Source organism: Mustela nigripes, chromosome 1, assembly GCF_022355385.1.
Source record: "Mustela nigripes isolate SB6536 chromosome 1, MUSNIG.SB6536, whole genome shotgun sequence".
NCBI classification, from domain to species: domain Eukaryota; kingdom Metazoa; phylum Chordata; class Mammalia; order Carnivora; family Mustelidae; genus Mustela; species Mustela nigripes.
In genome coordinates, this window is record NC_081557.1 from 54020779 (window position 1) to 54034298 (window position 13520).

The following is a 13520-nucleotide window of genomic DNA, read 5'->3' on the forward strand; positions in this document are numbered from 1 at the left end:
TTCCAATTACTCTTCTTTTAGGCTTTTGTGCTTTGGCACCTACTGTGCCTTCTGCCTAAAATGTTCTCCCTACTTGATATATCGGGCTAATCCTACAGACCTTTTGAGACTCCGTCCAGAGGTTCTCTCCAAAGAGACACCTTGCGGAACCAAGAGGCTGAGGTGCCCCTGTTCCAGGTCCCAGGGTCCTGTGTTTTTGTGTGGGATGGCACAGCATGGAGACTGCCTGGGAAGTGTCTGGAGTCTCATTTCTGTATCCTCCAGTGCCTCGCAGTGCCCAGCATAGCGCAGGCTCCCAAGGAATATTTCTGATGACTAATCCTTTGGACGACTGATCACACATGAGCCCCTGTAACTGGGAGTGTGCATTTTCTTTCTTTTTCTTTTCTTTCTTTTTTTTTTTTTAAAGGGCATGAAGGATATGAGATGAAGGTCCCACCCACAGCCTGGCTGCTGGAGTTCTTCTCACGCACTCACCACTCTGGATGTTGAGGGCATGGTGTTTGTCCAGGCTCCATCCTCCCAGCTTGGAAGCATCGATTTCGTAGCCCTGCAGCACTGCTGTTCTTTTCTCCCAGAGGATCAGATCTGGGCAGGATTCATACTCATAGCCTACAGAAACTGCAGAAAACAAAAGGTACGAAATGCACAGGTGAGCAAAGTCTCTGCTCTGGCTTTGATGTGCCTGGAAGGCTTGGTTTGTCTTTTGTAGGGAAGGAGAAAGGATCATGTTTCTCAGTAGAAGCCAGATGTACGTGCAGTACTGACCCAGAGAGGCTGAGCCCGAGTACCCTCTTTTCAAAGAACAATTGTGTCTTATTAGGAAAAAGTTGAAGGAAATGCACTAAACACCTTCAAAAGGACCCAGGTGAATTGATTCCCAGGACATGATCCTCTAGTATGGAAAACAGTTTAGGCACAAAGCTCTTCACTGCAGCTTTATTTCTAATAGTGCAAATTGGAAGTAATCTTAAAGTTCAAAAGGGTCTAGAGATTGAGCCCATCAAAAGGTACCCACTTGAGGAATATTATGCTGCCAGTGGATATTTTGGTTATGAAGATAACAGGGTGACATGGAAAATGTTTATGATGCCAAGCTGGAAAGACTCGTTATATATGGGATTATATGTGTGCTTAAAAAAAAAAAACACCATACAGGGCGCCTGGGAGCCTCTGTCTTCGGCTCAGGTCATGATCTCAGGGTCCTGGGATCAAGCCCTGCATCGGGCTCTCTGCTCAGCGGGGAGCCTGCTTCCTCCTCTCTCTCTGCCTGCCTCTCTGCCTACTTGGATCTTTGTCTGTCAAATCAATAAAATGTTAAAAAAAAAAAAAAACCATACACACACACACACACACACACACACACTTACTATACATAAAGAGAGAGAATAAATAAATTTAAATGTTAACAAGTAGTAGCACTATTTATAGAAACATATGAATTTATTCATATTTTTGTCCACTCACTCATCAAATTTTTATGAATGATAGTGGCATTACTTTACTAGAAAAAGGAATTCTATACTGTTTATAATGAATACATGGATAAGGAGCTCAGTTAGGGTACTTTGAAAGCTGGAAGTTGCTTTGAGGTCTCAAACCTTGAAAATCCGCTGGTTTTTCTTCTGTCTCATAGATCCAGACCTTCTTGGAAGGGGACCGGGATGCAGGCAAACCATGGCAGGAGTCCCAAGGCTGGATTTGTAAAAAAGCCCGGAACTGCCCGATGGAAAGGAACTAGCAGAGACAGGAATGGCATTTCTTTCAAGTATCCTTCTGTGTGGACTCTGCTTGCCAAGTGGGCAGTATCTTACCACATGTTCAAGGAAGGAATTAACAGTTGGGCAGCTCCTGAAAAAGGTGCCATAAAAGGTTGCTGGCCAAATATAGGAGGAGGGGAATATCCATCCCGACACCTTCCCTATGACTGGGAGTCCTATTAGCAGCCTCTCTGCCTCCTATGGGTCACCTGTCCTCTCAGGGACAGGTCGGCCTCTTGGCTTGGAGGTCTCACTGTGCAGATGCTTTCCTTTGCCCTGGCTGGTGGACACGAAAAATGCTCATGTCACCCGAAGAGGTTGTGAGGTTTCATTGTTTTTGAAGAGCCTCCAGAAGTAGTTTGAGTTACAGAAGGGAGCATGAACAAAGAGACTGGATCTTTGCTCCCACCATGCCCTTGCAAGGTAGGGTGGGATGTGAAGCTACGGGCGAGGTCTATGATGGGTCCAGCTCTGTTCCTCTCTCATCTGTCCTCCCGAAGTCCCCTCACTTCTCTGCTTCCTCTCGCAGAATCTGGGGACAGTCTCTGGCTCAGAGGGTGGCAATGAGGATTAGATGGGATATTAAACCGTGCGAGGGAGAACACCGGCCAGAGGGGGTGTTGAAAAAACATTCTCTCAGTGACTACCTGCCTTTCTTCCTTCCCTCCCTTCTCCTCTTTCTTTTTACAACGTGATTTCTCCTCTGCTTCCTCATTTTGCTTCTGTGGAATCTAGCAAAAGAATGAAGTTGGAGCAGGGTTCAAGATGAGAAGGAATTCCCTGGGCTAATCCTCTCCGTGCTTGGGCGACCAGCCCTGCTGGGGGGACGTCGGCCAACAGTCCAGCTCTGAACCCCTTCTGGGACACTGCTCTGTACGGAAGCTGGCATGAGCACAGCCAGCCCCTGAAGGGTGATGTCTTGGTGGGGCTGGAACCCAGGCGAGGCTACAGTCACTTTCTGCTTCATCTTAAAAACAGACAGCAACAACAAGCACAGAATCTCTCTGATTGCGAATGAGGTACAGAGGCCAACAAGACATTCTGAGGAAGAAAGAATCTTAGCTCCTGCATCTCAAAAAACTGAGGAAACCCAGAAGCTCCAGACTTCCACATTTTCTAGTGGGTGCATTGAGGCCAGATGGTTGTGAGGGGGCAGGACAATGCCCAGCCAGCTCTACCTTTGTGGCACAAAGCCTCTTTTCGCCTGTCACATACCACAACAGCACTTTGCAAAGGCCCTTTTGGTTTTCTAAGCACCCCCCCTTTTTTTAAATGATCAACTTCTTTACATTCAGGTCTTTGAGTACATTCTTTGAGGTCATAGTTCCTGAAAAGTCTGGAAGGCCAACTAAGCCATAGGTATTTCTAAGAAGAGGAAAGGAGGAAGAAGAAACAAGGGAGGTGGAGAAACAGTCCCATGCCCCCAAGTGTTACTCTCTCCCTGGGGATGACCCTGAGTCCTGTGGCCGAGAGGCTTACCGAAAGCTTCTGATAGCCCGAACACCTTCTGGTTGTAGACGTCTGTCTTATCCCAGATGAAATAATAGGACAAGTCCGGGGCTGCAGCAAACCACTTCCTGAAGAGGCGGCCCTCAACCGCCACCATGAGGTGCACCTTCATGAGGTTGAAGGGGATGGTTGGGTGGGTGAGGCTGATCCTCAGGACAGACTTGTAGCCAGGGGTGCGGCTGCTCAGGTAGCTCAGCCTCATCTTGCAGCCCGAGATAGCGATCTCCTCCTGCAAAGCCTAGACAGACAGATGACACAGCAAGCAGCCGTCAGGGACTCACGGGAGCAGGGGAGACGGCAAGCCCCAAGCACTCTGGGTGACCGACAGGCAGAGGAGGAGGCAGAGAGGGAGGATGGAGGGGAGAGGAGGAGCAGGAACTCGGAAAGAGAGGAGAGGGAGGAGCGGGGAGGCAGAGTATGAAGAGGAGCGGGAGGAGGAGGGAACCAAAAGGCAGAAGGCCTGGTTTCCGGGGCCGACTTCACATGGTACGACCCTGCCTCGGGGAGCCTCAGGTTCTTCCCCCATTCAGCGGGGATGCTGCTGCTCACCCTGTTGCATTACTGAGAAGGACATGTAGGATAATGTGTGTAAAATCACTCACGCTGCCGAATCTCAGTTTCCTCTCTGCCTTGGTGTGAGGACCAAGCAGAGCCACATACAGAAAAATGCCCAGCTCATAACAAGGGCTCAGTAAGTGGGATGATGGTGCCCTTACTGGTGCTGGTGCTGGTTCTGCAACTGGCAGGAAAAGGAAGAAAGGCCTTTCCCTCAGACTAATGCACACAGTTGCCTCAGCAGGGAGGACAGTGTCTCCCACAAAACTTTCCTAAAGTAAGATCCTCTGACAGCTATCCTTCTCAGGATAGTGAAGAGAGACCATGAGAGGTTGGCTAAACAATTATGCAGGGTTGCGAGCAAGGCCTGCCAAGGACCTGTGGCCAATACCCCTCTTCCCCAAAGCTAACCACGGAAAGAGGCTGAACTGGCGGCATGGGGTTTCCGTGCCCCGGTTCATCTAGATGCTAGATGAACACAATGGTGGGGAAGGTGGCGCCCGATCTACTGGGTGTAATGGGCTCAGTTCCAAAATGGAGACTTGAAAATCAATGCCAGGGTGCTCAGGCACATGGCAAGAGCAGAGAACTTTTATCAGCTTGATGCTCTGGGCTCCGCTTCAAGAAGGGGACGTTAAATCAATTGAGGCTAACGTATCCATTAAAAGGACAGTGATCATTCTCTTCTCGTGTTCATGGAGAAACTGGGCCTTCACAAAGAAAGCCTTTTCCTCTCTGTCCGTTTCGTATCAGAGATGGGTGTGAACTTTCTCCCCACCTCATTCTGAACACATGAAATTTTAGGGCCTGGGCCTAAAGCAAAGGAATCTTTCTAAAAATCAGCTTGAAAATTCTAGGCGAAGCCGCTCTGTACCCGGGTGAACCACAGTCAGGGTTCGGAGTGCCATCCTGATGCTCTCATAAATATTTATCTTCAACGTACCCTTTAAAATGTACATCTCACAGTGCTTGCGAAGGCGGGCCAATGACAGGGCTGGGAAAACCCAGGAGCTTGTTTTCTTGTGTTTCATGAATCTGTTAATAAGCAAGGTTTGTGACCCAGCTGGGCTCACAGACACCCAGCCCAGGGAGCGTAGTGAAGAGGGTGGGACCTTTAACCTCATTTGTTCCAAAGTCTCTGCTCCTGGGAAAATGTCTGGCTGGAGCTGAACCAGGGTTGAGTAACAAATTACTTCTCTCCAGCAAGCTCTGTCTCCACTGACAACCATTTCAAAAGAAAGGTCAGCCTGGTAGTTGAGACAGGAGACAAGCCCTGCATCTCTGAAAAGGAGTGAGGGTTTCAACCTGTGGGTGCACTGAGAATTTCAAAATAGTTGTATGTCCCTCTCGTGGGCTGGTGCCTGAAGCCACGCAACAGGACACACGCACGGAGATGCATCTGCTCGGCCGGGCGCGAGACCTACACACAATAGTGTATACGCTCCCACTCTACAGGCGGTGGCAACCTATTAACACGCACACGGCCAGAGCTCTTGCTAGGCAAGAGAGCCAGGCTGGGCCCCTCCCTGCTGTCTCTCCTCTTCCCCAGGCCTTCGTTCCTCCCAGTAGAAATCGGGCTGGGATGGCGGAAAACATTTAACTCTGCACAGCTCCGTTAGGCAAAGAATCTGTCCTGGTTTCCATTTGATTAAAACGCATCTTTTCAAACTACTTCCTTTTAATGATAATTAAGTAAAGTGCTTACGTGTCAAGATTTGAGCCAAATAAATCCTTGGCTGGCATGAAGGCAGTGTGTTTAACATAATCTCAATAATAATAACACTGGCTAGAATTTTTCAAGCACTTGCCAAGCACTACGCATTGTGCTAAGCACATTTTCTCATTTAGTCTTTCTTACGGTGCGCCTCTGTCCTACTTCTCTTGGTAGACCCTACTATCATAAGTATTTTTGAGAGAAATAATGATACAGGGGGACATTGGAGGCTGGGGGAGAGGAAAGTGAAAGGGAACTGGATGGCAGACTGGAAAGGCAGCAGGAATTCACTCTATGCTGGGCTGTGCCAGGCGCCTTCCAGTGCTGGTGTGATGTAAGTGTGTAAGAGAGGAGGCCATCATCTCGACACCACGGCCGCTGAGGGGCCTGGTAGCTGGATTCGGATGGTGGCTGATGGGATCGCTCTCCACGCACCCCCGGCTCTGAGACCCTCCTCACCCACCAGTGAAATAAAAGCCTGAAGAAATACAGTTAAGAAAGCTGGGTACCTGAATTTCTGGAACGATGGGGCCTTTCTCCTCACAGGAGCTGGCGAAGGACGTCAGCGGGGATGGAGACACGATAGGGTTGGGGCGGGCGAAGTTGCTCAGGTCACAGCTGGGGATCTCATTCTCTTCATGTCGCATGATGATGGTTTCCATGACAAAGAAGCGGTCCCAAGGCAGCCAGAGAGTGTGCTCCTGTGTGATGAAAGGTGCCCGCTCGAACCGGAGGATGATGGAGATACCGCCATTTGTGACCAGGTCAAAGCTGTTTGGGAGGGCAGGGATGGAAAGAACGGGGAGCAGGAAAAGCAGGAGATAGATAGGAGATGAGGAGGAGGAGGAGTGGCGGGGGTGGGGGCGGGGAGACAGGAGCAAAAAAATTATACCAAAGGTCTGCGCACTTGTTGAGGGGACCGTAAAACCTAAAGATGTCACTACAGCCACAAACTGTAACAGAGATTCCAGGAAGCATTGCTTGTTTTTCCCATAAATGATTCATTATAGAGATTTTACCAAAACCCACATGAATAACCATGGCTATGGAGAGCCGTTTGCCAGGACGGAGGACAGCTGACAAGCCTCCGCTCTGGTGCCCCTGCTACTGAGGGTTTCTTAGAGCTGAAGCCCAGGGAAATGTCAGCAGGACAAAGTGGGATAAGTCCTACCCTGGCATTAGGAGCCCTAAGCCTAGTCCTGCTTTTGCCATGAGCTGCTGTGGGATCTTGAGCACACCACCAGCCTCTCTGATCCTCTATTATCTCATCTCTAAAATGGAAAGGTGCAAACGCAGTAATATTTTTACTCAAGTATAATTAACATACAGTGTTACATTAGGTTCAGGTGTGCAATATAATGCCTCAGCAATTCCTTATGTTACTCAGGGCTCACCAAGACAAACGTAGTCTTGATTCACTTTATTTTACCCGTTTCTGTCCCCCACCCTCCCCTCTGACAACCATGTTTGTTCTCTCAATTTAAGAGTTTTTGTTTGCGGGGGTGCTCTTTTTCTCTTTCTTTGTTCATTTGTTTTGTTCCTTAGATTTCAAGTGGATTACACTTAAGTCACTAAGATTCTATGACCCTATGGCAATTTTAGCTCTGATTGTGACAGATGAGTCAATGTAGGCCTCTGGAGTTCCAAAATGGCTAAGCAAGTTATGGACAAGCACGACTAGAACGACAGTGCTTGAGGAGTGGAGAAGGGAAGGGGAAGGGGGCCCGGAACTGCCCGCTGAGGTGAGATCTCTGCCCCTGTCCCTGGGAGCCAGCCCCCCAGGCTTCGACCATGGCCCTCTCCCAGTCTGATGCTTCTCTTCTATAGAAGCACTAGCAAGGGGCCATAGGATATGAAAATTTTCATTTTTTCCATTGTTTTATTATTTTTTCTTCCAAATTTGTATTTAAATGCTAGTTAGTTAACATATAGTGTAATACTAGTCTCAGAATTTAGTGACTCATCACTTACATGTAACAACACCCAGAGCTCACCACAACACACGCCTGCCTTAATATCCACAGGATGAGGGTTCAAGGCCTCATCTCACTTTTTTGATGGGAGAGCTCCTGCTAACTCCTTGGCCGGACAGAACTCCAGCTCCCTCCCTTGGGCTCCCAGGGCCCCGTGTACTCTCCCCCTTCTGGCCCACTTACACTGCACGGGGCTTGTGTGTTAATGCTCCAGCCTGGGCACAATGATTCCTCCATCTTTCCAGAACCTAGTGCTGTACTCGACGGTTATAGTTCACAGAATGAATGCATGAGTGATGCTGTCAATTCCTTCTCACTGTCCACAAAACACCCTGGGTTCCTTCTTACTTTGGCTGTTATTTTAGGTCACCCCAACATTCATCCATGCAGTTGGTTTTAGAGACTAACACAGAACCTCCCCCTTTGTCCCTGATAAATAGACCTTGTGGGGTTGGGCTCACTGTTCCAGTCTGCTTTTCCCTCTTCTAGGGATTTAGCACAACTGCCCTGACTAATGCCAAATCCTGCCCCTGGTAGACAATGCCCCCAGATTTGGGTTTCTAGCCTCCAGAGCCTGACTCTTCTGTCCTTTGCTAAAGATTTCCACTCATTTTGCCTTCTTTTCAAACCACTCGGCCCTTTTGAGGTCCACACTAGGGTAAAGCAAGTGGGACAGCACCATCCTTTAATAAGCAATTGCAGAGTTTATGCTGAATCAAGAGTTTAGGTTTTGGCTCCCTAGGAGGATATCCGTGGTTTTGGGGAAATACCCAGAGAACAACTTTCCTGTCACAGAACTGAACAGCATCTGTACTTTGACAGAGCATTTTTAACCATCACACAGAATTTTGGCCTGACTTAAAAGTTCCTTTCACGAGAGGACAAGTGTGGGGAGGAAGTGAAGACAAACTTGAAGAGACGGATTCTCGAGGCGGTGAACAAGCTGGGGGTAGCTGGCCTTGCCAAGAGCTGGGTGTAAGGGGATCTTGCCAAGAGCCAGGCCTGATCATCTGGAGGGAAACCCTGTTGTGGATATGGGTGTGAATCCGACCCCACAGGGAAGGCCTGGCTCTCAGATGAAGCCCAGACAGCTGAAGACTGGTCCAAGCACTGCCGCTTACTCCTTAGGTGACTTATGTCACCTGTCTGAGCCTCAATCTCCTCATGTAAAATGAAGCTGCTGATCATAATTGCTTGGCAGAGTTATTAATTAGATAGATGGGATAATGGATGGGAAAAGCCCGGGGCCCCACTCTCAGGGCATCATGCTCCCTATAACCCCATTTTTCAGTTCCACGAGCCTGAACTGCTTCTCTTGTCTGCTATTCTTTCAAAATTTGTCTTCATAACTTCTATTTTTCATCTCTTTTAATGACCTCTGTGGCTTTGGTTAAGACTGGATTCCTAGGGGCGCCTGGGTGGCTCAGTGGATTAAAGCCTCTGCCTTCGGCTCGGGTCATGATCTCAGGGTCCTGGGATCGAGCCCCGCATCGGACTCTCTGCCAACAGGGAGCCTGCTTCCTCCTCTCTCTCTCTCTGCCTGCTTCTCTGCCTGCTTGTGATCTCTGTCTGTCAAATAAATAAATAAAAATCTTTAAAAAAAAAAAAAGACTGGATTCCTAGTATTGCAGTATGGTGGATGTGTGAAGGGGGAGCTGGGCTAGGGAGGGGAGCATGGTGCCCTTCTGGAAAGTGAGGGAGACAAAGCTGAGGTAGACCTGCTCCCCGGACTTAAACATCCCACTGCACAACACCCTCCACAACACCTCCAGCCTTCCAGGTTCTCCTGGGGTGTGAGAGGTACACCCGAAAGGTGGAGAGTCAGGGGAGTGGGAGGGAAAAGGGTGAGATGGTGCCCATGCACATGTAACAAACTGGGGTCCTCAGACCCCTGGAGAAGATGTCATGACTCTCCTCTACATGATGCAGTGTCTACGCTGGGAAGAAAAGTCAAGCCCCAAGAAGCACTGCTGAAAACTGCTTTGAAACTCAAGCTCGAAGTGTCAGCAACTCTGGTTTCTTTGACATGGTTTAGCAGGAGGATGCACGGATCACGGCTGACATTCCTCCCAGCACCCCGCCTCCCCCCACCAGTGCTATCAAGAGGCCAAAGAGTGGGTCAGCACACACAGGAGGAATCCAAGCCTGGAGAGGACAAAGTGGGCTTTTCCCAAGGGCTACCAAACTTACATGGCTCTGGGGTGTTTTACAGACCCATCCTGACCCAGCACAGCAGGGCAAAGGACTGACGGTTTGCCATCTCTTGTGAATGATGGGCACGTTTCATGGCAAAAAAAAAAAAAAAAGAGCAGTTCCCACGGCTCCTTTTTGAGGACTGTTTCACAGCAGGTGATGATGTAGCCACAATACCTGTTGCCTAGGATGCTCACATCTGCCATTTCCATAGAACAGGCAGCCCCCAGCTGGAAGGCAGTAAAGACAGAGCATGGGGAAGGACAGACCCCCACACTGTAGTGAACGTCTATACTGACGTGCTTCCTGGGATGGGACATGTGCGGGGCAGGGAGCTGTGGTCTGGGCTGCACAGATTATTCCCGGGACCGGATGCCAGCCCCTTCTAGCTGGGCCCCTTCCCATTCCCAGGGAGAGGAGAGGGGGGAGAGGGCTCCCCATGCCAAGCTTGCCGCGCTAAGAGGCACACATGTCTACAAACAGATGAGCCTCTACTTCATTATCACCTCGGCCGGGACATGTTCACATCTGATATTGGATTAAAGAGGTGCTAAAATCAATCAGGCTGGAGCATAATTTCCAACACAGAGTGAAAATCAACCTTATGGGCCCACACTTAGCCAGATGGACTGCCACCACCTGATTTTATTAAAAATCGAGGACCTGTCACCACTGACAGCCTAAATATTCCACTTTCCTCCTTCTCTTCCCCTTTTCTCCATAATATTCCCATGGCTTGTACTTTAATCATCACCTTCTCATCATTTAATAATTGGTAATTTTAATAAACGGTTAATATTTCTTACATCCTTACCTTGTGCCAGACCTTGACAATGGAGCAATGAACCAGAAAGTGAGATTTATTTAACACCTACTACATGCAAGGTGCTTCCACTTCTATCACGGAATGTAATCTTTACAACCAAATTTGGGAGATGCTAGTATAAGGACCACTCACCAGTGAAAAAGTTGAGGCCTCAAGAGGTGAGAAGAATTGTCCAATTGTTCTAGTAAATGGAAGAGCTGGAGGGACTAAAGAAACTTCACCTCCCTCTACTGACGGTTCTCACAGGGACCCAAAGGGCAGAGTTCTGTCATCACCCAGTGGTATCCGTAGACCTAGCTGGTTGCACATGGAAACCACACAGCAGGAAATGCTAACATCTCTGGAGTTATCCGGTCTGTAGAAAGTGGTCCATGTGATAGTATCTTTTGTTATAAGCCATGGAGCAGGAGAATATGTATAAGGTATCCTACACTTAGACTCTGAGAACCAGAGGAGAAGAAACTGCTTAACTTTTAGCCAAAGGGAGTTAGGCCAGAGTCAGATACAAGGTCTTACACCTACTGAGTTACAAAACTGGGCCTCCGAACTCAGGTCCCATCCTCTTTCCACATTGTCAGTCCAGCAGCAGTTGTGTGGTAAGATCACGAGAGCAGGACTGTCACTAACACTATCCACAAAAGGTCTCTTACCTGCCATCCTGCCTGCTGATTGTATATCCAAAGAGAGGGTTATTGACAAAACTGATATTCACACCAACCAGCGGGGTCCCGTCTGATGTCATCACTTGACCACGAATGACACATGCATGCCTGTGGGTAGAGAAGAGAGGATCACGTGATCTACTTTTCATGCTCGGAACCCCAGGCTGCCAGGGAAGTCCCAGAGGTCAGAAGATGGAAGGCAGACTGCTCGGACATAATCTGGCACCCAGGGGCTTATTGTCTTCACTCAAGAGGAGTAAATACCTTCTTTTTTTCATAGTACTCCAATTTAAATTTCTGGGAGATGTTTTTAGTTGTCTTACTAAGGGATCGTTCTCTAAGGATGCTACATTATACCACAAGGAGATAAGCTGGGGCTGCATGGTGGAGTCACGCATGAGAATCTGGAGTCACGTGACACTGGAGTCACGGGTTCGACTCTCAGCTCTGCCACTTGTGAGCTCTCTAAAGTTGCACAAGCATGTGACGGCTCTCTGAGCCTCTGTTTTGGCATCCTGGTACAGAGTGAGCTACATAAATGGCAGTGGTTATTACTGTCACTAATAGTGTCACTGGAGGTAGATAGCAAGACAGTGAACAGGATAAACAGCAATTCCTCTCATCGGGCTTTAGAAACAGAAAGACAGAGGCTAGCATCCCCCAGAGTGGGTTCTGGAAGCTTTGGCATCTCCCGATATCCCTACTCCCACTTTCCCACTGTATTCCAGACAACACACCCTCTGTTTTCCCCATAGCTGCCATGCACATGTAGCTTAGGCCTCCATGTCTGTGCAGTGTTCTCCCCACCGCTGCAGGTGTCACTCCTGCACCCCAAACCCATCCTTCATGACCCAGCTTCAAATGACACCTCTTCCCTGAAGCCTGCCTTGATGGCCCTAATTGGCACTAGTCACTTTCTTCCAAAGTCTGACACAAACATGTTGCTACCCCACCGTGGCATACACTGTTCTCCTATCCACTAGATCATGAGCTCCTTGAGGGCAGGGTCAAGGGCTCTTCCTTTTCTTCTCTCTGCAGTGCCCGGAAATGCCTAACAAGTACTAGACCATTGTTTCAAAAAATGGTGGACTGAGTGAGTACGTGGGACAATTAGAGGTCATCTAGAATGATGGTTTTTCAAATATATCAGAGAGGGAAGCTTTTTATCAGATGATATTTGATAAGGACCCAAAGTTGAAAACAAATAAAAACAAGATCTCTCTAGATGAAATAGAAGTTTGGGGTGATTCTGAAGACAGCTCTGGAGTCTTAGTCTCAGGAGATGCCAGAGAAAAGCCAGCTGGAAGAGCACAGAGTTAGTGGAAGAGGAGGAAACTAAGGTCCACAGAGGTTATGCTACTTGCCCCCAAGCCACACAGCGGAGTAGTGGTGGAGCCAGGCCTGGAATCCAGGGCTCACAACTCTGGGTCCAATTCTAGACCAGTCTGTTTACCACTGGCAATGCACTCAGTAGTTGTCAGCATCCTAAGGCATCAGGGCACTGGGAAGATGGCCCTCACTGACAACACAAATCTGAGGCAAACATGAAGGCACGAGTATCCAGACAACTTTTTCCACCTGCCTCGGTTCAGAAGGCTCTTTGTTTCCTGGCCTAGGGAAGAGCTGCTGATGAGACCTGTGGGCCTTCATAAAAAAAAGATCTCGGACTCAGTCTCTGCTTTATTAGGTACTTACATCTCTACCTTCCTAGAGTGATAAACTTTTCTCTGTTTGATGAGAAAAGCAATTAACACCAGGCTTGTAAGCAGCTGGTCCCTCCAGTGTCAGCGTGTCCTTTCTGAAGGCAGGAACAACTACCCACAATGCATCAAGCTCCCCTGCTCCCGCCCCGCCCCACCCCACCCCGCCCCGCCCCGCCCTACCGCACCTCACCTCACCTCACTACACACAATCTGGTTAATGCTAATTCAGTCAGTGGTTTCCTTCCGAGGCCCTTGGTCTAAATGCAATTACACGACAAACAAGAAGCAGGGAGGCTCGGCAAAGACTCTCAGTTCTGCTTTGAAGGTCTCCCAGTACACTTATGTGAAATTATCTCTCCACTAATGGGAAAGATTTATTCCATCAATTGTATTCAGCGGTACTGAGAGATGCTTTCTTTAATGGAGGAAAATTGAATTTCTTATTGCTGGAACTTTGTCCTTCCAGAGAATTACTAACAGATCTCATCTCCTGGTGCTGGCGACTATCCAGGCTTCTCCTGACATATATGCCTTCAGATTCTGCCTGGACAATCCACCAGCCCTCTGGGGATGGGTTCCTTTTGGGGGCTGCCCTAGCTGCTGCCCCTCAGACACATGTGGGCCA

The 13520-nt window shown here is 48.7% G+C and overlaps 1 protein-coding gene across 1 annotated transcript in view; it reads right to left on the bottom strand.

Moving 5' to 3' along the window:
* The window catches only part of TENM4 (teneurin transmembrane protein 4), a 376128-nt gene that overhangs the window by 62897 nt on the left and 299711 nt on the right, over positions 1-13520 (bottom strand). Inside the window, exons 16-19 of the mRNA XM_059411810.1 lie at positions 11181-11300; positions 6048-6309; positions 3240-3507; positions 478-621 (exon numbers count right to left, since the gene is read on the bottom strand). Of these exons, the coding sequence (XP_059267793.1) occupies positions 478-621; positions 3240-3507; positions 6048-6309; positions 11181-11300 (794 nt within the window). The remainder of the gene's footprint in view (positions 1-477; positions 622-3239; positions 3508-6047; positions 6310-11180; positions 11301-13520) is intronic.